We start from the raw sequence: 27,994 nt of genomic DNA, 5'->3' as shown, positions 1-27,994 counted from the left end.
TTTCTATTCTGTTTTCACCTAATGCAAATGGATAAATATACTTTAAAATAATTGTAATTCTAATCATTAACACTACTAGACTGAGCTAAACTTTCAGAAAATGCCACTAACTAAGTAAAACTAAAAATACAAATTTGTATAAGAAATAGCATTAATCTTTATGAATAATGTTGTGTAAAAATAATAGTGTAAATTAGATTCACCGTGCTAAGATCACTACATAGTTTGTTAACCTGGGAATAAATGAATTAAAATCACCAAAAATAACATCAGTTTTAATTCATCTCCTGAACATAATGTAATAAAGATATGTTGGTATTACCAATAAAACTGATTTAACCATTATATGAGAAGTTTAACTGGACAAGCTTAGAACAAACTCAACTACACTGCAGTTCACTAAGTCAACCATGACCATCAATCAACTTCTGAAAAATATCGAAGTGATTAAAGTATCGTAAACATTCACATCTGTGGAACTGAGTACATTTTCAGTATAAAATTGTATCAAGTTTACTTCCCATTTTATCAAAGTGACTAATTTTTGAGATCACTCCAGCAACACTTTAGCATCCTCTCCAACAGGTAAATATTTCTGTTACATCAAGAACACTAAAACAGGCAATGGTATTTTAAATGGAGCTAAAAAAAAATGTCTGGTGAAGAGAAAGGACTAACCTCTTTACTTTCCAATATATTTTTTTTTTATATTTCATCATGTGATAGTGGTATGCGAATTTAGATTTATCATGGTTTGAGCACAAATAAACAGTAACTAAACATTTAAAATCACATTATGCAAATTTCAAATAAACAGAAAATCTCCAAAATAGCAGTTCTAACCTGTTACTTATAAATGTCATTACACTGTTTTGTGTGCATAGATTAAAAAAGGAAGGTGCCCTAACATGTAAAAATCTGCACACTAGACTTATTACAAGTAAATAAGAATCACAAGTTTGTCCTTATTTTACTAAAAATTATAACATACCTGTCATGCTCTTTTTCTACCAAATGGTATCGAGCTCTAAAAGCTACCAGATGAGCATAATATGCTGGAGCAGGGATGGATACAGAACGTGTGCAACGAACATATGTGTGACACAGTTGATATGTGAGGCACTGTAACTCATCAGCTGAAAACTGGTTATCATCCCAAAGAACATGATAATGGGAAGGTCGACTTGTACCCTGGAGAAGGGATTAAAAACAAAAGTATTAATATTTTAACAACTACGACTTCGATTATTAAGAAAATTGACTCTGAAAAAAATCAGAAAAATAACTTAAGATCAGACAGTGAAAATTCATAATATAACATAAAAAGCACAATGTTTATTGGAATATGCAGAAGGTCAACTTATATCTATGGAAAAAAAATAATGATCAATAAAATAACATAAAAGCAAACTCTTGCTGCAGAAAATAAAAATAAGGCTTAATATAATAATAACAAATCAGTATCCTGAGGAATGAAAACAGGGTTTACTAGGTGTTGTAATGATAAAATAGTTTGTGATAGAGCACTAAATAAATTATAATAATATTTTGGTCTTTTAATCAGAGGTGAACATGTAGGCTGCATTTCAGACATTTAATGTATTTATAATTACCAATCAAAAAATCTGACTCATAAAGATACAACTGATAGATGATCTGTATTTCATATAGCATCTCCACATAATAAAATATATGATAATATTTTTCATTTTTTAAGTCATCATTTAAAACATACAAGTGTAATTCTATAAAATACTATATCTCTAATTAAATTATTTTACTATTAAATGTACTTATTTTAATCACACACAAAAAAGAAGACAGGACATGAGCAAGCTCTGGTTCCATTACATCAATGGGTTTGCTATTAATTTGTATTGTTATGTTCTGCCTTTTAGGATAATTACATCACATTGTTTTAAATTCCAAATTCTTAGTTTCCTATAATTTAGCAATGCAATTTAACATTTATGTCTCAAGCTATTTTTATTACAAAGGGGATGCAACCAGTATCCTTGAAACCCAATCTGTAAAAGTTTGTCACAATAGTGCGTTATGTGTTAAAAGTAGTAAAATGTTGCATATGACAGCGAAATATTAGTCATGACATTTACCAAGCTGTAGATGCTTTATATTAGGGATTAGGTACTGACAGTATTCTTTGTAACTACTCAAATACAAAAGAGAACTTGATTCAGATATTGCAGAATACATGCTCAAACTGGTAAAACAATCCAACAGGTTTCAAGAAAGAGAAGAGTTTCAAAATTTAATGTAAAAGAAGTCAACGTGGTAAAATACTGAAGCTGGTGATATGGCTTGGAACTTTCCAAAGTTATCTGAAGAATGTTTACACTCAGTGAAATTGGGTGTATAAAAGTTGAAGACGGTGTATCATATACAAGAATATGATGAACATCCTATCTGTATGACATATAACTCAGTATTGAAAATAGAAGTATACACCATGTAAAGATTTAATCCTGCCATGTTTCAAGTGAAGTGTACTCTCTATTGATTCAGCATGATCCCCTATATTAAAACCTGGTAATGCCTATTTTCTGCAGGTGTAAATCTATCAAAATAAAACCTGATTCAGATATTGCACAATGCATGCTCAAACTGGTAAAACAATAAGTTCTATTAACTCTTTGAGTGATTCTCTTCCTTCATATCATACATCTGTACATATCAGATACAAAGACTTAATATCTAATACACATTCTCTTGCATCAAACCTGATCAAAATATAACAAATATTTCAATAAGCCAAGGAAAGTATGAAGATTTTGGGTAAGATATGTATTAAGTTTAAATAATCTAATCTTTTCCAGCTCTGAGAAGCAATGTCTATAGAAGTTGTTTCCAAGAATAATAATGAAGAGCTAAAAACACAAGAGAAAACAAGGATGAAATATAAAAAATTCTAGAGTCCTAAGTTTTATTTTCCTTCAATCATTATTCATAAAAGCTCAGCATTTTGTTTTATTAAATGGTTGAAGCTCATTAATTCTGGCTAACACACGAATAACTGATGTTGACATCATTTAACCCTTTTGCAACAGGTTTGTGTATTTTGCACAATCTTGTAATCACATTGTAACCATGAAGGTATACATAACTCTGAAAGTACTTGATATAGCTTTATGAAATTTGCAAGCTTTCAGTAAATATTACATGTCTTTTGTGGATACGAAAATCAGAATTTATTATTAAGTATTTTTACAAAAAACATGTCCATAAACATGTTAAGATTCTTCATCTGAAAAATTTCCAATTTCATTTGTATAATCCATAAAACTTCCTAAATACAAATAAAATGTTTCTTTAAAAAAACTTCATATTTTATCAGTTTCTCTAATATAACACTATACCAGGTCAGTTGATATTACTGCCCTCATAATCACCATATAAAATTATGAAATAAATCTAAATTACTCTTTTTTTTTCTAGAATGACTGCAAATTCTAACATAAAACCACAGTTGTTTATCCTAAATGGTTTAAAGTTCCTAACGGTATACATCTATTTATACTTAATTTTATTGTTTTATTCATCTTTAAACAATGTCTAACCAATAATCCTGCCACACAAGTTGTAAATCATTTGGTGAACATGCAGCTCATGTTATCATATTGAATTACATCAAGCACGAGCTACTCAAAACATACCTTGTGAGGACTTATCATTATTATTTTCATTATCTTACCTACTAAATTTCTAATATTTACATTTGTTACTTTCATAATAATAAATAAAGAGTACACATGAAAAAAAGAAACATAGTACTTACTTGGATCTTTTGTGTTTTTCTTTATGTTGATTGTCAAGGAAACTTAAGCCTCCTTTTTTATATTAATGGTATTATACTATACTAAATAATTTTTTATTTAATTAAATAATTCACCTGAAAACAAAGATTAATAACACACAAAAAGCAAACAATGTCCCATAACCACAGCCATGCATGGTACCTCTTCAATAGAGCACTGCTACTGCAACATATTTATGAATATATTTGTGTTATTGCTACTTTTGAAATTGACATTTTTCATGATAATTCTTTTTTGTCAATGGATAATATAAGAATGAAAAACTCAAATTTATTGGTAAATGGTAATACTTTATTGTTACAATAACATAATACAGACTTCTCAGAACAGCCTATCTGTATTTGTCAATGATGAGAGGAAAGCACTTAACAACCATTCAGCCCTTGATACATTCAATGATAGTATTTAAAGAACACAATGTTTAAATATAAATGAATATGATGACAGTAATAATAATATGAAATGAGCTCATAAGCTAGTATGAAATAATAAGTTTCTAATATCAGAATATATTACATCTCTTATTATTTGTTTTAATTTGTTATTTTATTTCAGTAGTATCAGCTTCTTGAAAATTTTATCCATCAGTCCAGTTCTTTTTTGGTTTAAAATGTTTTTCCCTGTTGAGAGAATGCTCTCTACAGCTGTACTCAATGGAATGGGCATACTGAAGTAAATGGAGAGAGATTTAAAAGCTGGTGAGAGGAACAAGCTTGATTCTATTCTATATCTTTTGAAGTAGATGGTTCTTTGCTCAAGAACAGCATCATTTGTTTTACAGTTTCTTTCCTAGCATTCGAGCTAATCCAAGTCAATTTAAACCATGAGTGAAAAGGAGCTGTAAAAATGTGATTCTCACTGACAAAGGAAGTTTCGATGCACTTCTCAATTCCTGAAATCAAAGCATTAACAAGCTTGTAAGTCTGGAGTGGATAACCACAAAGATCATTCAGTTTTGTCAAACATGCAGTAAGAATTGGCAGAAGTAGTTCCATATAGGCCTTAATTTCACTTTGAAGTAATTCCAGTGCAAAAACACACTGTACTACCTTAAATTCCACTATGTAGAACATAGAGCAACTAAATGATCGCCCAGTTCTTGTTGTATAAGGTCAGCTGTTACAGTTCTGCGGCTCTGTTTGTTCCAAACCATCTGAGCCTTCACAAATGCTGATTGGGACACTTTCTTAAATGTACCATCATTGATTGTTACTAAATTGAGTGTGTATGTGTTGCATATTGAAGATGGTGAGTGAGAAAGCAAACCTCACTGGACTCTGTCTCACTACTAATGATATTGGAAATGCTGTGGAAGTTTATCTCATATCCTTGTTCTTCATCACTTGACTCAAGTGTGGTTAGTTCTGCTTTGAAATCACCTGCATCACTACTTATAGGTTCAGCCCTTGATTCAGTGGAGAAGATCCTGACAAAAAAAAAAAAAGTAAAATATAAAAAGAGATGTGTATATAATGTGTGACATGGCTTAGTAGTACTATCTTTGTATGGTATTGTCATATTAGCATTGTATAATAATAATAATAATTATAATAATTAAATTTCTTAAACAGTGCTCTTCTACCCATTGCCAGCCATTCAAAGCACCTGTCATTGACCAATCTCTACATTAGTCAAAAGCCAGGTGAAAGAGACACAACTTCAAAAGACTTTTAAAAGACCTGACAGATTTTGAACATTGCAGCTGGATACGAAGAGTGTTCCAAAGCTTAGGAGCATAGACAGATAAAGCACAATCACCAAAATGTGTGAGAGAGAGAGAGACAGAAAAAGAAACAGTACCAGTATTAATATATACTAGGTTCAACCTGCAAAACATTTGCAGTAGTTTTCATGCCCTTGCTTGAATTTTTCTTATTCTATCATTTTCATGTACAGCATTTAAGCTATGCTTTCTTGCAGGCATTATGTGCTAGATCAATAAATCCTGTTTTCTATTTAAAAAAACTTACATGGCCAGATAAACTCATGTAGACATAACTTTATTTAACTCCCTCACTACAGGCATCTTTTTTCTGAGCATGTCATGAGGTTCTAGTGAGCTACATTCAAATTTAATTTAAATACTTTATTATCAAGGTATATGAATAAATATAGCATAAAAGTGCAGTTAATAATCCAAATTTTAATAGTATATATGATTCAAATTCTTAAATTTATAACTTATAAGGCAATATTTAGAAAAAATCCCGAATTACCCCTAGTGTGAGAATTTCTTTCTAGGCATCCCCTCTTCTCTAATTTATTCACCACCCCTCCAAGATGTACAAAATTCAATACAAATTACTCATTATAATTTTGTCGAGACAATATGCAATCCAGACTTTTCAGACAAAGGCCCTTTTTAATTATATGAGATTTGTAGCATTTGATCAAGAAATTAACAGGAAAAGATCCAAAAAAGATAGATGCAGGCATATTATTTGCAAAGATTGAGATTTATCATATATATTATTCATTGACATCAAATGTACTAATAAACAAAATATACTATAAAAATACTGTAACTAACCTGAATGGTCTGACAAAGTTGGACCCACTGTCAATAGTGGTCTTGGTTATCTTGTTTTGAATATAATATTTGATGTGAATTGTTTCCAGTTCTTTGGCAAGCAAGTCATAGGTGTGGTGGAAAGTGCTGCATATTCCCTATTCAGACTTTCTGGGTAAATCCACTGCAGTCACACCCTGATAGGATCAATAAAAGTACACAGTACAAAGCTAAACTACTGAATGCAAAATGGTACACTGTGCATGTTCACTACAGATGCTATGCTGAAGCTTATTTCAAGTTTCATTCTGTTATATATTAAATTTCACAAACAACCATCATTTTTATTAACTGTAAAATTAAAAATGTTAACAATTTATTAAAACTTACCTGGTATGGCAGGTCCAATTGTTGGTTGAGGTAGCAAACCACTCTACTGTGCTAAGCTTCTCTTTCAGTTCATCTTTTTTTTAAGGCTAATTTATCATTAATTGCACATGTTAGAGTTTTCTTACTGAAAACTTTTTTATTTGGCTGTAATTTCTGAATAAGATTTTTCAAAGCTTCTGATTCAACAAATTTGAAAGGAAACATTTCTTCAATGAACAAAACAGTTATGAGTGCATTTATTTTACATTGGCTAACCTTCCTGGCACTAGCAGCAATGAAAGCTCCAAGAGTTGGTTGTTCTGCTTCATTTTTCCTAGTTCTTCTCCTACTAGAAGTATGAGCCGTCTCTGATGCTTCCACTTACCACATGGTAACTGCAATTGCTATGAATTTTCAAATGTAGCATCGACCCACTAGTCACTCTTAGAAACAAAGCAGTGCTACATAGCATGTGCTATTTATAGTGGCACTATGCTCAGCTCTGCCTATAACTATCATAATTTTCTTGCCCTTATAACTATGTGATAAGAGCCTATAAAAATTCAGCTAAGCTCATTGATGTGATTTCTCCAGAAAAAACTTGAAACTGAATGAAGAAATAGATAATGCCCTATACAGAAAACAACATGTCATTTGATGATCAAAACTTTTTTTATTGGTTATAAACAATGTAGTATAAAAGATCAGAGAGAACTATTGGCAGTTTGTGAAAGAGAGTATGTGACAGGTGGGTGTGGCAAGCAGGTCTGATTTTCTAGTTTATGGCTCTTAACTAACAAGATTGATGGCTATGAAAATTAAGTTTTGTCTGAGTAATATGTATACTATAATAAGTAATTTATGTTAAATGTTATGTTATATAAATTGTTAAATTATATATTTCTTAGAGGGGAAGTAAATAAATTAGGAAAAACCTAAAGATCAAATAATTGTGAAATTGTGGACAAAATGACTTTTTTTAATATATACAGGAGAAAGAGTTGTTTTACAGTAACAATTTTTTCCCCTTAACAATAACATGTGAAAAAATTGGAGAAAAGGATTAATTTTCAACCCTGGCTACTTTTGAATCAACAAAGAAGCCTTGTATTTGTTTGGTATGTTCTTTTACATATTTATAAAAACTAGACCTCTTATACTTAATATTAGTGTTAAGCATAACAGTTTTTTTTTATTGAAATAAATACAAGTCTGGAAAACTTGAGATTTTGAATCTTTGATATGTGTACCAAAAAAACAATAACAAATAAGAACTTTTGAGGTCTTGTGTTCCTTAAATATGGTCCATTATAACACAAAAATAGTACAGAATTGTTGACTTATCAACAGGATCAGGATGTATGGAACAGTCATTTTACCCTACGACATTCTCTGCATACTGGTGAACAAAGAAATACATGCTTCTTGCAACTACATCTAATTATATTAAGCAGCGAGTCTGGTGCAGATGGCTTATCAGAATGTTTAGTCATCATTTGATAATAATACTTTCATGTGACTCCAACCATTGCCTGATTTGATAATACACATGAAGGCTATAGTATTTTGCAACTGCAGATGTTGGGGACAAAACACTTGCTTTGATATATTACTTTCTTAATGTCACTTTATCACCTTTTCACCATTTTCAACAATTCAATGCTAAGAAAGACAGGAGAATTTTGTTTCAAAACTTTGTTTTCCAGGAAAAGACAATGCAAGGCATCCTTTCCAATCTACAGAACACTGGTCATTGTAAGACATCATAGTATATGTCATGTATAAACAAAATATTGTTCCATTTAGCAGGACCAAGAATAGTTTTTGTTAATTTTATGTCTCATATTGTTTTACTTTTCCTTACATTTTGTTTTGGTTCTGTTCTAAAATAGATCTTGTGAGCATTAAGGTATGTATGATAACACAAAAGAACAAGAAGATCTGTATCCTCATGAATAAGGACAGCATCTATTATTTTCCATGATGCAACAGTTATTCTGACAATCAAAAATTTGCATCTCCTCAAGCATGATGCATTTTATTTACACTGTCTTGTAGTTTATCACTGTGCAATGATATGAATTTCTACTTAATTTTCCTTGTTACCCAGAAATTATTCATTTTTTTTTCAAAGTATGAATAATTTCCAGTAAATTTGACTACTGTGCTAATGCACCCTCTTGTCCTTCTATGGTGATTTATATCATTAGTAAATGGGCCATCTTTGTATCCATCAAATACTATTACTGTCTGACCATACCTCGATTTGCACAAAGTCTATATAAGCATTAAAAATGGCATTATATGTCCTACAATGTTTCCAAAGAATGAGCAGCAAAAGTAAACCACCACGAAGAACACATATTATGCACTCAGCAAATGGTGTAACATACTCTATAATGATAACTTTCCAAATAGCATCTGCTAGCCCTAGCTCGTTTGATTTTCTCAGGAGGACAGAAGATTCAAAATTAATTGGTGGTTAGGTTTCATACCAAAATAATGACAGAATTTCCTTTGCTGCAGTAATTAACTCTTCCTAATGTAAATCACTATCAGAGCTACAAGGAGTTATAATTTTCCTATATAAGGGTGGGAAGTGAGAGAGGAGGTAAGTACCTATTGGTAATACATTTTCAGATAAGGCACCTTACCTCTTCTTACATAAATAGCTAGAATCTCACATTGAACAGGTGGAGGGACAGGTGTGAAGGAAAGAAAGAAAGAAAGCATTCCTCGAAAGCATCCAAAGGACACTCTCCAAAAGGAGATCTTAGGAGTTAAAGATCATATGTGGGATGCTGCACCACTTCTAAACCAGGTGTACTCTTCACCTATTGTGGAAAGATGTTCCATATATGGGCAGAAAGATGGAGGAGCATGTCCAAATGGGAGAGAATTATGGCAGGATAGTGATCCAAACCGTACATTATTTATTAAATTCAATCCCAGAAAACATAAAAAGGATAAGATTAAAGGATGTTCCTCTACGTGTAGAGTGGCTAGGGTGTGATGGACCATAAACGGCAAGTCAACTATATCCAATACCTATGCTGCTGGGAACCAACATCCACATGGGGGGTAGGATGAGAATCATACCATTGGCAAGTTAATTACAATCCAAAACCAGCCATATGGTGGTGGTAGGAAAGAGGATCATACCATCTTCACCCCAAGTTCATGACACCAGTGGGGTAGTCCACATGCCTGATTGAAAAATTTTCTCCAAGGGATGATAAAGATGAGATGCCAATGAAAAGGTAAGGTGTTGTATTTAATGAGTAGACACCTGGAACAAAGTATGGGAGGAAGATGATAAAGAAAAGAAGAATAAGCCAATTGAATTAAAAGTCAAACCCAATTGGTGAGGGTGGAAGGAGAAAGATCATGAACAGAGAATGTCTGCCAAGGAATAAAGAGGCAGGAACAGACACCATTGGAGGATGCCATGCAGGCAATATAACAGCTAAGAGCATGTACAGGACATACAAGTCTATCCAGATCAAACCAAGGATAAAGTGGGAAATCAGCAAAAAGGAAGAGTTGTGCTTATGAGCTGCCGAAGTTTTGGGGAAAAAAGAATGATCATGATAAAGGAGAATATATGTAGAATGAAAAGAGTATGGGCAGTTTGGAGCTGGAGTAGCTGCATGAACCATGGTTGAGCCAGACAGTCAGGAGCAATCAGAAGAATCTGACACAAAGTGGCATGGATGATGAAAATCACAACATGAAGAAGTTGAATAGAAGAATAGACATACAGGTATTTGTTGGTCCAATCCTGACTGAAAGTATCTACAGCCAAAGCAAAAGGATGAGGGATCAGACAACAAAACAAAGGCAATTTGTTGTTGAGGGACGTGGCAGATGTACTGATGTGAGAAGTACCCCACCTACGGCAAAGGCACTGGAAAACCAGATGATCAAGAGACCACTCCGACAGATAGACTTTGCTTGGACGGGAAAGCCGATTCACAGCAAGATTGAAAGCACCCAGAACATGACATGCAATGATACAAATATCTAGCGTGTTGGCCCAAAAATGAATATCCAAAGTATGAAAACTTGGGGATCAAGAATTGGTGCTGCCCTGGTGAATGAAATAAGCAACCAATGTAGAATTGTTAGAATGAATTATTACCAGATGATTTCTGGTCAGATGGAGAAAATGAACCAAAGCATGACTACAGGGAGAAGCTCCAAGATGTTGATATGATAAGACCTCTTGGCCACAGACCAATACTCTAAAGCTTCCTGTTGATCGACCCATAACTGAAAATATGTAAATCTGGATGAGAAGGAGGAAGCAGGTCATCCACCAACTTGAGAGTCTTGTCCAACCACCAATGCAGATTATCGACAAGGGTAGGAGGAAGGTTAATGAGAGCCATCAAAGGATTTCACGCAAGATTCCACTGGTCGTGAAGACCTAACGGGATAAGGGCTGCCATGGAAGACCACATCCCCAAAAGCAATAGAACCTCGTGAGCTATGGCAGAGGGAGCAGTTAGAGTGTGGAGAATTGAAAGCTCCATTAAATGAAGTCAAAGAGAAGAAGATTGGGTCCGACTGAGATGGGTGTTGAAAAAAAACACCCAATGGGCAAGATACTGGGGAGGCTGAAGGAATGAGTTCTCCAATTTGATTAACCAGCCCATCCAAGCCACGTCCAAGAGCAGCCAATGAGTGTGATGGGTGGACTCCAATGAGCGAACAGCGGCCAGTCATCCATGTAATGATGAAAGCACAACCCGAGATTATGTAAGTGACATGTGAACACTTTGACCACCCAACAAAAACATACAGGGCCAAAGCAAGCCCAAAGAGCAGTGCGTGAAACTGATAAACCACCCTGTGGTGAAAAAATCGAAGATGAGATATTGGGATATGCAATTAAGCATTCGCAAAGTCCACCCTGGTCATCCACAAGCCCAAAGAAAAAACCCATCTGAGGTTGAGAAAAGACTCCATGGTAAAATGAGGCAGAATCAGAATATGACTGAGGCAACAAAATTCTATTATAGGCCACCAGTCTCTGGTTTTCTTGGGGGTGACAAACAGATCTGTGGTAAAAGGTCACCAAAGGGGAACAAATTTGGATAATCAAGCTCACACTGGATTGGAACCCACCAGGTAGTTACCTGGACTCCTGGAGATGTGCCTATCTATGTTGAATAAAATGACAAGATGAGGAACAAGTAAAAGCTGAGAAGGACTAGAATGGGAAACAGGAATAGGGGTTTGTTTCAGCTCCGACTGCAACAAACATGCAACCAAAGAGGAAAGGTTAGTGTGTTGATGCACAGATTCTACATGTGATTCCAAAGTCTCAGGTACATCACTGAAAACATACTGCTGAAGAAAAACGGCCATTTGTAAGTCCCTAAGATAAGGGGCGGTAAACAAACCTGGAACAAGGACTTGTCTCGACCCAGGAGATTCCAACAACAAAGAAACCACATGTGTAAAACGAGAGCTGATGATGAAAAACGAGCCAACATGGAGGTAATTAGGGAGAGGCTTTCACTCGAAAATCCTGCAGGATCTCTGTGGATTGCCTCGGAAAGGAGATGGATAGTAAATAAATACCAAAGAAGGGTAAGATAAAGGTAGGAAAACTGATCATGGGATAAATGCATAGAAAAAATGGGGGACTGCTCCCCACATGGTTAAAATTGACCCCAACTGCTGAAATTCTAGAAACAGACAGTCAGTTTGATGGTAAATTAATTCAAACTAATCAATAGCATTTGGAGGGCGAGGCATGCTGGCACCCTCAACCAATTGTGACGCAAACTGCTCAACATGAATCCTAATACATGGGGAGGGTGGGAAAACTAAATACTGAAACATTTTTCCACAATGTAAAGATAAAAAAATAAATAATGAAGAAACTTGAATCATCTGAAGAGCACCAAACAAAAAAAAATGCTCGACATGAGTCCCTCCAAATGAGAAGTGATAGTTCAGTAGAATTAAACAGAGGGAGTCACATGCATCAAGAGAGTGTCACTTTTATATTGGTGGAGGGTTGTCACATGATAATTTGCATGTGAGATGCATTGGACTTAGTCAGTTTGAAATGGGTGGGAGTTTCAAGGCTTGTAGTGTGTGCATAAATATTTCATGCACATATTCTCTGAACAAGAATAGCTATTTATGTGAGAGAAAGTAATGTACTGTATCAGAATTTTGTTTTAGTTCAGCATCAATACTTTTTTGCTTAATGTATAGTTTTCTAGTCTTTATGTACATATTGGCCAGGTACCACAGAAATGCTCTCATTTTATTTTGGATTAATTCCCTCTGTCCCCTTCTCTGTTAACATGACAGTATCTTGCCAGTTATTGATAGGGTCAGTACATAAAGTAATGTACCTCTTATAACTGCTTAATGAAAAACAAAAAAAATAATATTTGCGAATAATATCTACTCATGCTAGAAGTAGTCAAGTTGCAAATAAGGACTTGCTAATAAAGATCAGGATTATGAATTTTCGAAGGTGATATTTTTGAAGACTATAAATCTCTCACTACAGGATCAGTCGATTAACCGACTTCATAACCATTTTGTATTCATTAGTTTCTATACTATAAATTTTAACACAGTGTGTGTATCTTCATTTGACAGACTTTCAGTAAACATTACAAGTCTCTTGTACATAAAAAATCAGGTATTTTAGTGAATTATTTTTTACTAAAGATTTGTCTGTGAATACACCGAGTCTTCTTTTAAGTAGTGTGAGTGCAAAGTGATTTTCATATTAAGATTAAAAATACTTTTCTTTGTCCCAAAAATCTCAAATTTCATTTGCAAAATCTCTAAAACCTAACACATACATTTCAAATGTATATTTTCAGTAAAACTTTATATTCTAACTCTTATTTTCTGAACCTTAACTCTATATATATGTTCATCCTAAAGAGCTTTAAAACTCATAACAGTATGTATCTATTTATACTTAAATTTTATTGCTTTATTGCCCTTTGAACCATGTCTAACTAATATTAGTGCCATACAAATTGTAAATCACATGGCAAATGTGCAGCTGATGTTATGGTATTGAATCACGTAATGCACAAACCTCTGTACCTCTAAAAAATTCTTCTTTTTTATTTTACCTTGTCTAACCTAAAAAGTTTCCAAGTTTTACATTTTAGTTACCTTTATATTAATAAATAAAAAAATACACATAAAAAACAAAAAATAAAGTACTTACATGGGTTCTTCATATTTTATGCTTTTGGCTGTTGATGACACTTAACCCCACTTTTTTATACTAATGGTAGTACTGCACTAAATATTTTTTTATTTAATTAAATATGCACCAAATAACACAGAATAATCACATGCAAAAGCAGACAACGTCCCATAACAATCACAATTTTTCTGGTTTTCTAACTATGAGACAATAAATGTTAAAAATTCATGTACGTTCATCACTTTGTTTCCCTGTGGGAATAAAGTTTGAACTGAAAGCATGATTGAGAATGCTCTGTATAGAAAGCAATGTAATACAATACTTAATTTGATTGAACAAAACCTTGGCTTTATATTTGTTATAAATAATATAGTAGTAAACATCAGAGAGAACTATAGGCAATTTCTGAAAGAGAGGATGTGACAGGTGGGCATAGCAAGAAGAGTCTGATTTTCTATTTAATGGTTCTGTAACCAAATAAGATTGAAGGCTATAAAGGCCTGAGGGATGACAACATTATAGAAGAAGGAATGCCTAGAGAGAAAATGTCATAATTCTCATCCTAGGGGAAATTTGTGATTTTTTTTTTATATTATATTATTACCATATTCATATAAAATTAAGACCTTAAAACTTATATATTATTCAATTTTGGATTATTATGTAAATTTTTATAGCCTGATAGGAAAGTTACTGAATTAAATTTTGAATGTAACTCACTAAAACCTAATGATATGCACAGAAAAAAGATGCCTGCAGATCAAGTGTAAACTTTAATAATATTTATTTCTTTACCAAACCATTTTTTGAAGGACAAACAGCATTATATAAATTTGATATTTTTTATTTTAGAAAATTACTCAGAAGAATACACTTGAATTAACTAAATATGATCATTTTTTATTCATCTGAAAACAAACTAAAAAATTAACTTTGTTTCACAGGGATAACTTCTGAAAACAAAGTAGTGTATCTTAAGCATGGTAATACTTAATAGTAGGATTGTGAAGAAACAAAATGGCCACCATAAAAATTGGTTGTTTTAAACCACCTTCAAACTGTCTAAATATTAACAATGACTATTTGACAGTATTGACTGTGCATAATTCAAGTTTATTGTACTTATAAAGCCACCTAAATCGTTATATATGCATTTATGGAGTGATTCAAAATTTCACTATTTCAATTAATTTTCATCTAAGTAAGTAAGTGACTTTTCCATAGAATTGTACAGAAAAATGATGAACCTTATTGCACTAATTGTTTCACAGAATTTTTCCATTTGAGGTCTCAATGATTCCTTTCTTTTACCAAAAAGGATAGTGTATATATATATATATATATATACACACATAAAATGGATGATTACTACTTTGGGCATATAACCAGATTTGAGGGTAGGTTGATAGAGATCCTGATGAGTAATAAAATTGAATCGGGTATACGTGTGCTCCATGCTTGGTATTGCGCACACACAAAAATACAGCTAATAAAAAGAAAATAAGCAATTATAATAAAACAATTTTGAATTTTATAAAGACAAGTAAGGATCGATATATATATATATGTAACCTAGGTAGCTACAGTAATATAGAAAGTTATCATTTATTAGTTTCTCTGAATTAGTTTAAAGCAAATAAATGGTTTTGTGTGTAAATCTAAGATAACACTATATTCTCTATTAAATCTTTCTGAATTTAGTAATGACAACTGAACTTCCTTTGAATAAACTACTGATGACATTATGCTTTATAAATTGTAAAAAGCTCAGAATTAAAAATAAATCAATAATCTAAGCATTCTAAATCAATTTTCAATAACTTATACTTTACTTTCACACTTACTATACCACTTTCAATAAGATAAGGCTCTTGTTCTTACTGATCATCAATGAAACAAGTAACATTCTGAGATAATTCCCAGTGTTAAAAAAGTGTTACCACACCTGGTAAAATCTTTACTAATTAATGCCTGATCAAACTTCTAATTAGATGGAAATTATCTGAGCAAGCTTCTTTTGACAAAGAACAAGACTGGCCAAATATTATAATATACAGCCTAACAGAGTCTCTTATGTACATACTTTTCAAACTGATGATGTATACATTTAATTAAAATAAAATTTACAGATGATATATGTATCTCCATGAATGATTTACTATTAAACATTAAGATTCACTAGCTATGTTTTATTTCAACAAATGAGGCATATTTTTTCTACATCTATGAAAAACACGATATACACTGTGCGTTAGAATTTCCCTGGGCCTAAGCATTTCATACATGTACCTCATGTGCTTTAGATAACAGCACTTATTTTGTAATGGATACTGCAACACAACAGGAAATAAGATGTACAGACATCTGTGCACACTTACTCTCTCTATTCATTTATGAAAGTCTTAAAATTACAAATAAAATATTAATTGTAACATTAATTCTTTCAAATAGAAAACAATAAATTTTGACAATAACAAATTACTAACTAAGTTTTTCGGATGTATAAATGTCAGCAAGTACATATTACCCTTAGACAATTCCTAGTCGTTCACAGTTCTAATGAATCAAAAAGAAAAATAAATCATGACTTACAAACTTACATTTATTAATATGTAGTAATTCATCATGAAAATTTGATTTTGAAACATGTTCAAAAACGAATTTCATGTTAAGGTATTTATCATTAAAATCCTCCACAACATTACTAGCATGATTTGCAACTGAAAAACTAATATATCATCATTATAAGTTCTACAATAAAGTGATTTAAATTAATCTGAGCATTCTTTTATGCCTTTAAAAAAATTGGTCATGGCAGATGCTAAAGATCTGACATATGGCTCTATCAACTTGATCATAAATTTCTCAAATAAAGAAAAACTGTGTTTTTTAGCTATAAGAATCATCAAATTATAATACATGTGCATAAAGACAAATTACATTTGAAATACACAGAAGTTCAAGTCTTAAGTAGCAAAATATCATTTTTAATTTTTTGAACATATATATCATTAGGAGAATATATCTAATAGTTATACATAACTTAACATTTTCTTACTGAAAATGTATTTCCAATAGGCACCTCTTTTCACACAAAGCTATCTCGATCCTTGTTTGCCCTCTAAGCATTGGTAAAAAAACATTTCTGCAATCAGCGCACCAGTTTTTATACCCCATCAGTTTTGCACCATTTCATATCATGTGACTGCTCTCCACCAATAGTATTATGCCATCTATTCTGGTGCAGCTAATTCCATCTGCTATTTACACTTAATCCTCACTTTCAAGAATTGGCAGATTTTAACATAAAAATACTGGCAGTGGGGAGGAAGGGTGGGAAATGTGTGAGGGGAGGTAAGTACCTATCAGATATAGGCTTTCTATGTAAGAAAATGCTAACTTCTGAAGTAGCCTTACCTCCTCTCACATAAAGTTAGAATTCCATATTGGAAAGTGGAGGGGCTAGTTTAGGTGAAAACCAAGCAGAAAGCAACCACCCAAAATGAATTTGCGTCCCATGAGATGAAAATGAAACAACTGTAGAATACACACTACTTCTGGAACAGGTATACTCTTCACCCAGGAAATAGGAAAGTACCACAAAATGGATGGAATTGAAAATACTGGCACAATTGAATGCAGTAATAATTCATACAGCACTCTACAAGTGATGGTATTGCTGTATGTTCTGCGAAACATATATGTTTTGTTTGTCACAAGATTGTGCCTGATACTGTACCTTTGTTAAAAGTCTAGCCAGAAATGTTTGCAGTGAACCATAGATGTTGATATCGGATACGAGCAAATTGTAGCAAGATATAACAGAATGAGCTAGGTATCTACCCAACCTCAACCTAACAGATGATGATGATCCGTAGCTCGTCCTTGGCATTAGTAGGTTGGGGAAGACAGAATAAACAAAAACGGAATAACAACAAACAGCGAGGGCATGAGGACCATGTGATCTATTCATGATGACATCAACTGATTAAGTTATTTTATCTAGTGAGTATCACCTTGACAAAAACATCCAGGGGAAACTTCAGAAGGGTTATCTGTTTTTATCAATTGATGAAGTGATATTGATTATTGTTGTCTACCTGGGTAAAAACATCAAGGGGAAACAAGTAAAACAGGATGAAGTTATTTTGTCTGGTGAGGTCCACCTTGACAAAAACATCCAGGGAAAACTCAGGTAGGGTTTTGTTTGTATTTACCAATAGACAAAATGATATTGACCACTGCAGTCCACCTGGGGGAAAACATCCAGGGGAAACTCAAGTAGGCATTTATCATATAACGAGTGAAGAAGGTATATTGGCTAGTGTGGTCTACCTGGGCAAAAAACATCCAGGGGAAATACAAGTAGGGATGGTGCCATGTTCGTTATTACCACATCATCAATGAATTAAGTTATTTTGCCCAGTGCAGTCCAACTGGGCAAAAACATCTGGAGGAAACAGTATAAATTGAGTAAGTCATTATGTCCAGTGCAGTCCACCTGGACAAAAAATATCCAGGGGAAATGTATTATGAACTGATTAAGGTTTTTTCTCTAGAAATAGTTTAACTAGCTGCACACTCTTCTTACTGAGTGGATAAACATGAGTATTGTAAAGTAAATATCGAAACTCACTCTGGAGGAAGCCTCCATGGTCCACTACCCCAGCAATGGGGAATAAGAAGTGGTAGTGATTCTCTTGCTCCACTACAAGAGAAAGGGAGGGGGGGGGACAATGCATTGGAGGGTGCAAAGGAACATCACACCAGAGAATGTGCAATGGGTATCTCCAATTTCCTATTTTTAAAAGCAGACCAACTTTGATTTAAGCAATGAAAATGTCAGCAGGAATGGGCAGAAATCCCCTTCTGCTTTACTCATGAAGTCCATGAGTGATGGTCTACTATATATTGAAATTGATTGATATCTAGTGTGTGAGCGGCCAGTGGTCTTACAGAAACACTCCATCTCTACAGTGAGCATTATATATAGTTACTCTAAACTAGTGTGGGTTGGAGGCAAAGCATACCTGACCAGGCAACACCCACCACTAACTGTGATCAAAAAAGTAGATGTTACAATTAAAGAAGCTGAAAAGAAAACATAAATAAAAAGAAGTGATCTGGCTGAGGTTGGAAAGAAGAAACCCACCTCCAAACAGGATATTGAGAACAGACTTCCACTTTTTCATCAGAAATCCCACCAATTTTGCATCCTGTAGGAGCAGAAGAGTGCGGTCTCTGGACTATGAATGGGAGGAAGCAAGCAGAAGCAGTCATCCCTAGAAGGAAGAATGCAAAGACTCACTGAGTGAGTATGTCGGTCAAGAGTTTGTATTTCCCAACAAAACACTTAAAGAGCCAAGGTTAGTCTGAAAAGGTAAGGCTCTGAACTGGAAAACTTGACTTAGAGCGATAAAGTGGGAACTGTGGGGAAGAACACAGAACTATAGCTTTCGAGGAGAAAGTGAGTTTGCTAGAATCACGAATGTAGGAAAATGAGCATAAGCTCAGCTAAGCCTTATGAACAGGAAAATATCAAATGAATAAACCATCAAAATGTATCTAGTCTGCAAAGTATGTAATAATAATAAATGTGCAAACCAATGAAAACTACCAAAAAACATATTAATAATCAATATCTAACTAAAAATTCCTCTAAATTAACCTAGATAACAAAGCAAAGGACACTTAATTAAGTCCTACACTGATGAAAATAGGGATGAGAAAGCACATAGTTAACAATAACAAGAGAAAAAAATTACTGAAATAGGACAAAGAATTAGATGTTATCAGTAGTAATAATATGTAACTGATACACAATCTAAACATAATAGGTAAAGTCTTTATTAATAATGAATTAATAAAACAATGACATTTGCTGAGTCTACAAAGTATGTAATATTAACGAATGTGCAAAAGAACTAAATTTACCGAAAATATATAGTAATAATCAACATCTAACTTCCAATTCATCTAAAGTAACTTAGATGACAAATGGCAAATAAATGTCTAACTTACCAAAGTCTGAGCACTGATGACTTGAAAAACATAATTCTCCCGAGTGCAAATAAGTGCAAAGTCATACAAAGGGCATCTGAACCAGGCCTACCATGGGTATATCAAATATGTGTGATGTGTACTTACCATAGATCCCCTGGGAAGAAAAACAATTCTTCACGAAAGAGAATGTCACGGCAGCACGACAACTGGTAGAAGGTGCCAGAAAAAGAGAGTCCAAAGTGTCTACTCATTGATTATATTCTTATACAGAAACATTGTCACATGAAAAGATGAATAAATTGCTGGCCAAATAGATGAATAGAGCTTCCTGTAAATTAAGGCTTGTACCTCCTCAGCAAATAAGGTCAAACCCAATTCCTGGGAAGTTGTTACTTATGTTAGTCACAAATTCATACTACAAATTCTTGTAATTAAGTAACAAGAAATAAGTTCAAAAAAATTGTTGAAACAAGTGAATGCAAACGCAGTAAAAGAAAACTGTTGAAAAAAAATTTAAATGGCAAAGAAGCATGTTCATAAACAATAGCCATATGTGAAAAAACACACACCTAAGCAATGCTGCACCATTTGAGAAAGTGAGGATTAAATGGGATTAGCAGAAGGAGCTAGCTGCACCAGTGTAGATGGCACAATATTATTGGTGGAGAGTAGTCAGATAATATGTACATTTTCTAAAATGGCATTATAAAATGCATAATTTTTTTTAGCAATGCTAAGAGTGCAAACAAGGATTGAGATAGCTTTGTAAAAGGAGGTAAAACCATTTCAGAAGTCTTGCATGTATGTAGAAGTGAGTTTAAGCTATTTCATTCCTCAGTTTCAAATTAGCAAAAAACTTGTCATCACTTTCTCTTTTAAATAATGACATGTTATCCATTGCTTGAATAAAACAAGAGCAAAAAACTATATGTTTTGTAATCTGATATGAAATAAACTGTTCCTTTCATTAATTTACACTATGGTTTACTGCAGTGCACTATCAACAATGTATGAGCAACTTAGTTAAATATCTGTGAAGTTATATGATATTATCCTGTATTAACAGGTATAGAATGACTTCCAGCAACAAACTATTTGTAAACCACATATAAGAATTCAAAGTATAAAACTTTAAAAAGGTCAAGCAATTAAAAAAGTAAATTACCATAAATTTTACATATCAGAAAACTAAATACTACTTCAAAATACAAAATTTCACATTTTAAACATGATCATTATCAGATTTTCAATACCATATATATTTTTTAAATTGTTATACATTTCTTCTGACAAATTAACCTACCTATTTCACAGGTTAAAAGAAAAGATAACCAGTTACTACACCAATATTTTCTGAATACACAGTCAATGGTAATAATTTATTGATATTTTGAACTAATAAATTCTGGACTTATACCTGGATTCCAGCATGACTACAGAGATAGAAGTCAAATTCAGTAGGGTGTGTGATTCCAACATCTACTGTGGTACCAGCTGGAATGTTACCGCTCTTCCCTATTTGCTCTCTTTTGTCACTGCAGAAAAGGCGTGTATGGTGTCGCTTCTGAACAACAATGAAGGTAATGCCAGGCTTATAGTCTGCCTCAAGCTTCATGCATGCCTCTCTAACTGCCATCAATTCATGGGCTAAAACCTACAGAAGATATTCAAAGTTTTGAATAGTTATTACCTTAATCAATTATAATTCATTAATTATAAATAAATCAAGAAAGCTTGTAACTGTTTTTGTTGGAAATGGAAATAAGAGAGTATGTTCCTGAGCTGTTATTTATTGTAGGAGCAGAGCCAATCAACACTTTCTTTATTAATTTTAACACCTGAAAATGTGCAAGATCTGTGTGCAATATTTAAAAATATTGTTGCAATGATTTAAGAAATTGGGCAATACTGGCTAAAGTAAATATTTTCTCCAATTTTCAAACTATGTGCACTGAACTTTTCCCTATTTTGCAAAATGGGTCCCTTCTCTGAACCTGAAGATTAATCACTGGATAAAATAAAAAAATATTTCCTTTATTTTGTTAACCATAACTTGTGTGCTCTGTTTTTTATATCCAAACAACATTAAATATTTTTAAAGCATCAGAAATGACTGCCTTATTAAAAGTATCCTAAATTAGAATTAACTTACCCATAAAGGTTTCAACCCTTTCACTTTTACCACAATTTCTTAGTGAGCCTTTTCCTACTTCGTCAACATTATAAGTTATGTGTAAAGAAACTGACTTTTCAACTTAATACATAACCACCATTAAGAGAGCTTTAATTATTCAATACAGGGCAGTTATAAACTTCACATTTAAAATGATTATATCTTAAAAACTATTTGTCCTAAGTGGACTAATTTCACCATAGGCTGAAGGAGAATCACAAATTTTATTCAGGAAGTTTGGAGACAGTGCAATGTTTCAAAAACTCACACAGGTGATCAATAATTTGTTTTAATGTCATTCCTAATCAGTATATCAAGCCTATCCCTAAATAAAGTGTTCATTGATCCTCACATATCTTGTTCAATGAAATATATTTTATTTAAATCCCCAATCTTTTATTGTTGAGATAGAGAGAAAGATGAGAAATAAAACTACTATTTTTGCAAGAAAAGCAATTTAGATATGTGGCATGACATGGTTTTTGAGACATCGTGTACCAGGCCTAACTTTTTCTACATAACATTTAAGGATTCTCAGTGTACCTCTTGTGAAATTTTATTTTCTTGGACAAATAGATTTCAAATATAAGTTTTTTATAACCATGCTGAATACTGTATGTATATACAAGCATACACATATAAATGTTGCTTTCTCTTGTGTATAATAAATATTATACTGTATAAAATTAACATAATGATGTTAGGAAAACACACAGGTTCAAGAAATCAATATAACACAAAAATATGTTACCATATAACCCAAGTGCTTTCGAAAGGAAGACCTTTCTTCTTCAGGTGGAAACTGAGAATGATTGTGTAAACAAAGTGTGAGATAAAGTTTGAGTGACATCATTCAGGCCTCCACAGAATACAGAAGTGTTTTGAGTAACTTTCAATGAATTGTGATAAGTGTTTCTCATTCCCAGTGCAATACTACCAGAAACAAAAATGTTATGTATAAATAAGTTAGAGATATATTGTTTTAAAAAGGAAAATGGTCAAGGGAAAATTCACCGAGTGTTGATAAAGTAAAATAAAAGTGAGGTATGAAGATTGATTAAACAGATATAATTACAAAATAACCTGGAAATTATCATAAATAAGTAATAATATTAAAACTATTAGGGATGAAGATTGAGAATCCACACTACATGGACAAAAAATAAGAACTATTTTTCTGACAGAGAACAGACTAATGATTGGAAATCACTGATTTGGAATCTAGATGTATTCCAAAAGGTTGAATAGTATATAAAGTTGCAATCCAATAGCCTTCTTTTATTTCTTTTGGCTTCAGTTTTGAAATTGTTTATCAAACCGATGAGAGTTACATCAATAATAGAATGAGTTAAAGTGTTGGGTAACAGGGAGATCTTTTTCGGTGTTAATAGAAGATTTATGGTTGTTGAAACACTCTCTACGAGTCATTTTTGTCTGGTGATTGCATTTTTTATGCTGTATTAAAAATCTTAATATGTTTATGGTCATATCTGTTGGAAAAGTTGATAGTTTTTATAAACTTACTGTTAGACAATGAGCTATATTACATGGACAAGGATATTTTGCTCTTTGAGAAAAAGATGATGGAAACTTCAGAAAATATTTGTCAAAGGTAGTAGTAGTAAATAAAATTTTTTTTCATATTGCAGGAAATGTTTCTGAGTTTAACTCTCTCACTTCAAGGTTGGTCATTTTCAACTGACCTTGTAACCAGTTTGCACTTGTTATAGTTTCCATAATATAACTTTTAATACAGTAGGTGTATCTTCACAAAATTTGACAGACTTTTAGTAAACATTAAAAAGTCTTTTGTACACAAAAATTGAGATTTTTTAATGAAGCATTTTTGCTAAAAAATCTGTCCATGAATATATATGGTCTTGTTTTTGACTTGTCTTAGTGCAAAGTGATTTTCACGTTAAAATTAAAAACCATTTTCTTCATTTCAAAAATCTCATATTTCATTTGCATAATTTTTATAACCTCATAAATAAATTTCACATGTTTTCTTTCTACCCTAATTATATTATAAGTCTATACAAAGTTGGTCAATTAGACCACCAAATAACTTCATAACCACCAAAAAAAAAAAAAATCAAAATAAATCTAAATTACCTGTTTTTTCTTTCTAGAATGACTTCAAATTGTAACATAAAATTATATTTGTTTATTCTAATCAGCTTTAAACACATAACAGAATACATTCACCTATACTTAAATTTTATTGTTTTATTGCTCCTTGAACCATGTCTAACTACTATCTGCACCATTATAAGTTGTAAATCACTTGGCAGATGTGAAGCTAATGTTATGCATGAGCTATTCGCACGCATACCTCATGAAAAAATTTTGTTGTTGTTATTATTATGTATTTTACCTTATCAAACTTTAACCTAAAAAGTTTGATATTTTTACATTTTGGTTACTTATATAATAATAAATAAAGATTACACATGAAAAACAAGAAATAATGTACTTACCTAGGTCTTCTTTTTTTTGCTGTTGACTGTCAATGACACTTAACCCTACTTTTTTTTATACAAATGGTAGTAAGGCACTAAATTTTTTATTTAATTAAATAATGCACCAAAGAACACAGAATAACATGCAAAAAGCAAACAACATATCATAACCATGACAGTTTTTCTGGCTTTCTAGCTAGGTGACAAGAGCTATTAAAAATCAACGTGTTTTCTGTGGGAATAAAGCTTGAAATGAAAGTGAAATTGACAATTCTCTGTAGAGTAAACACATAATATAATGTGTCATTTGACAGAGTAAAGCATTGGCTTTCTACTGGTTAAACATAATAGGGCATTGAACATCAGAGAACTATTGGCAATTTCTGAAAGAAAGAATGTGACAGGTGGGCATGGCAATAGGGGTGTGATTTTCTATTTGATGGCTCTGTAACCAAATAACATTGAAGGCTATAAAAATTATACTTTGCCTGAGCTATGACAACATTATAATGAGTAATTTATGTTAAATTTCATACTTGTTGGAGGAGTGACAAATAAATTGGAGAAGAGGGGATGCATAAGGAGAAAATGTCACAATTTTCACACTAATGGAAATTCAGGATTTAAAAAAATATTGCCTTATAAAATTAAGAACTTAAAACTTACATACTATTAAAATATGGATTATATTGGGTACATTTTTATGCTATAACCTGAAAAGAAAGTAGCTTAATTAAATTATGAATGTAATACACTAAAACCTCACGACATGCACAGAAAAGATACCCATGAAGAGGGGGTTAAAATGATAGGTAATAACAGGAGGAATACTGTTTGAAACCTTACTTTTACTATGATTAAGCATGGTTTTCATTGAGTGTTGTTAGTTTTTTCAATCTGTCTGTTAATTTTGGTATCTTTATATCCCCTTTGTAGCATGGTTTGCTTTAGTTTATTAGTATTTTTTCTGTAATTTGTTTCATCTGAACAGATTTTTTTATTCAGAGAATTTGACATTTAGTGTGAGTGGGGTGGCTGCCTTTATAGTTAAGATATTGTGGTCTGTCTGTAGGTGTGTAATATCCCATCGTTTTAAAAGGACAGTGACATCGAGAAAGTTAATTTGGGTAGGGGAGTAATCAAGGTCAAACTTGAGTATTTTGTGAAAGGTATTGGCATAAGAGATAAAGTCTTTATGTGATTCTAAAAAATATGTCATGTATGAGATTTTAGGGGCTTTGTTGTAAAAGCTGTCTTTCAATATGTCCCATAAATATATAGGCATAGTTAGGAACCATTTTGATACTTTAGTACTGCTAACCTGAAAGTAATGTTCATTATTGAATTCAAAGTTGTTTAGAGATAAGACAAGACTGACGAGGTTAGTTATTGTTTGAGATTCGGATAGGTTAGAAAGAGGAAGGGCAGATTTCAGAATTTCAAGTCCTTCATCATGTGGAATATTAGTGTAAAGGGAAGAAATGTCCATTGTGCACAGAAGGCTGTTAGATAGTAAATGTCTGTTGGTATTAATTTCTTCTACGAAATTAAGAAAGTAAGTTGTGTCCTTTAGGTTGGAAGAGAAAGTACAGGGAATACTTTTTATATGGCAGTTAACAAAAACAGACAGCTTCTCAGTAGCCATATTTGCGTTAGAAATTATGGGGTAGCTGGGATTATTAGGTGTGTATTTTCAGTAAGAAGTAAAATCTACCTGGACAAGCCTGTCTGGGTATCAAGTGCTGGAAAGTTTCTTTGTTATAATTTTCTTGTTTTGGAGGAGTTCTCTAAGTTTATCATTGATGGTTTTAGTAACTTGTAGAATCCTGTGTAAGTTTCTTATAGAAATTAGTGTCCTCAAGTTAGTGGCTAACTTCAGTAATATAGTCATCTTTGTAAAGAACAACAACAGCCTCACCTTTATTTGCTGGTTTATTATAATATTGTTGTTTGATTTAAGATCTTTTAGAGCAGTTTTCTCTTTTTGGTTTAAATTATTGTGACATAGCTTGGAAGATTTTAAGGTATGTACTATATCATTTTCTACAGCTTTAATATAACTCTCTAAATGTGATTCTCTGTTTGGTGGAGGTGTTCAAGAGGACTTTTCTTTGAAAATTGGTGTAGATTGATTATTAATAGGGTGAGATTTGTTGTGAAAATTTATGAAGTCTTAGACAGAATTCATGTAGGTCAGAAAAAAGTTTGGGCTCATTAACAAAGTTATTGTTTGGACAGAAGTTGAGACCTTTACTATCAGTTGTGGATCTGAAAGAGCTATGTTTGAAAGATTAATTATGTTGGAGACATTTGGAGAGAATACACTGTTACTTGTAGGATTTATGAGGTCACTATTTCTTTTTACATGTGTGTTAGTTTCAGATGGCTTATGCCTGGTAAAGAATGAAGTGTTTTTAGGCATTTGTTTCAGATGTTCATTATGAGGAAGAAGTGGTTTTAATAGTTTTTGGTATAGTACTTGCTGACAAAGAAATATAACAAAAGCATATATAAACTAATAAAAATTGCACAAATCCTTTAGAACTTGTAGAAAAGTGAAGAAATGAATGATGGGCAAAACCTGTGATGTTAGTTCTGTAGCTTAAGTTTATTGTCATATGATGATGTGAAAATATATTGTTGGGCTGCTCAAAAACTACAGAAATTTATTTTGATCTTTCTATAGTAGAACTCTGTCATTTTTCCAGATGAGAAAATATGTTACCATAATATTACAATATTTTTTTACTGATGTCAGGTGTTAATTATGTTTCTTCTAGTACTCAATGTGTTTAACCATACCAATAGTAACTTTTTTTTTCAACTTACCCAAACAAACTCTCAGAAGATCACATATGTTGCAGATGACAGAACTATTATATTTCATATTTCACCATTGCATATTCAGAAGAATATATTTTAGTTAAAAATTTTCAAGTACATTTATATTTTTCTTTTTATGCTAGATTCCAAGCAGTAAGGTAAGACATTGGTAAGCTCGAAAAATCATATTTTTTTAGACCCAAATACAGCTTAGTTACAAGCTTGATAAATTATAGTGGAATTCTGTGACACTGATATAGTCATTTGTCATTTTTTATTTCAAAATGCATATATAAAACCTAAAAAAATTATTTTGTTTTACATCATCCACGTGTAAAATTTGATAAGGCTTAGCAACTTATGGCAAGCAGGAAATGAGTACAAAGTTTGTAACTAGAAGAGATAATTGTTTTCTATACTTCTTTATTTACTTTTCTATGTTTTGAGAAAAATAACTGAAATTTATGAACTTATTTTTAAAGAGTAATAATGTATATGCACATATAATGTATTATAACCGAAATGTGACTATATTTTACAAAATATTGGTCTACTAGAACATAGCCAATACAGGTCACTTTGTAAAGGCCAGTTTTATATTCTGTGATATGATAACATGAG

At 32.4% G+C, this 27,994-nt stretch overlaps 1 protein-coding gene across 1 annotated transcript in view; it reads right to left on the bottom strand.

Moving 5' to 3' along the window:
* Positions 1-936: 936 nt before the first annotated feature.
* Positions 937-27,994, bottom strand: part of LOC106464848 (protein argonaute-2-like) — a 105,545-nt gene continuing 78,487 nt past the window's right edge. Inside the window, exons 11-12 of the mRNA XM_022392645.1 lie at positions 21,333-21,569; positions 937-1,191 (exon numbers count right to left, since the gene is read on the bottom strand). Of these exons, the coding sequence (XP_022248353.1) occupies positions 952-1,191; positions 21,333-21,569 (477 nt within the window). The 3' untranslated portion in view covers positions 937-951. The remainder of the gene's footprint in view (positions 1,192-21,332; positions 21,570-27,994) is intronic.

This window comes from Limulus polyphemus, unplaced genomic scaffold (assembly GCF_000517525.1).
Source record: "Limulus polyphemus unplaced genomic scaffold, Limulus_polyphemus-2.1.2 Scaffold1759, whole genome shotgun sequence".
NCBI lineage: Eukaryota > Metazoa > Arthropoda > Merostomata > Xiphosura > Limulidae > Limulus > Limulus polyphemus.
Note: the sequence above shows the minus strand (reverse complement) of the source record. Positions and strands in the feature narration are given on the sequence as shown.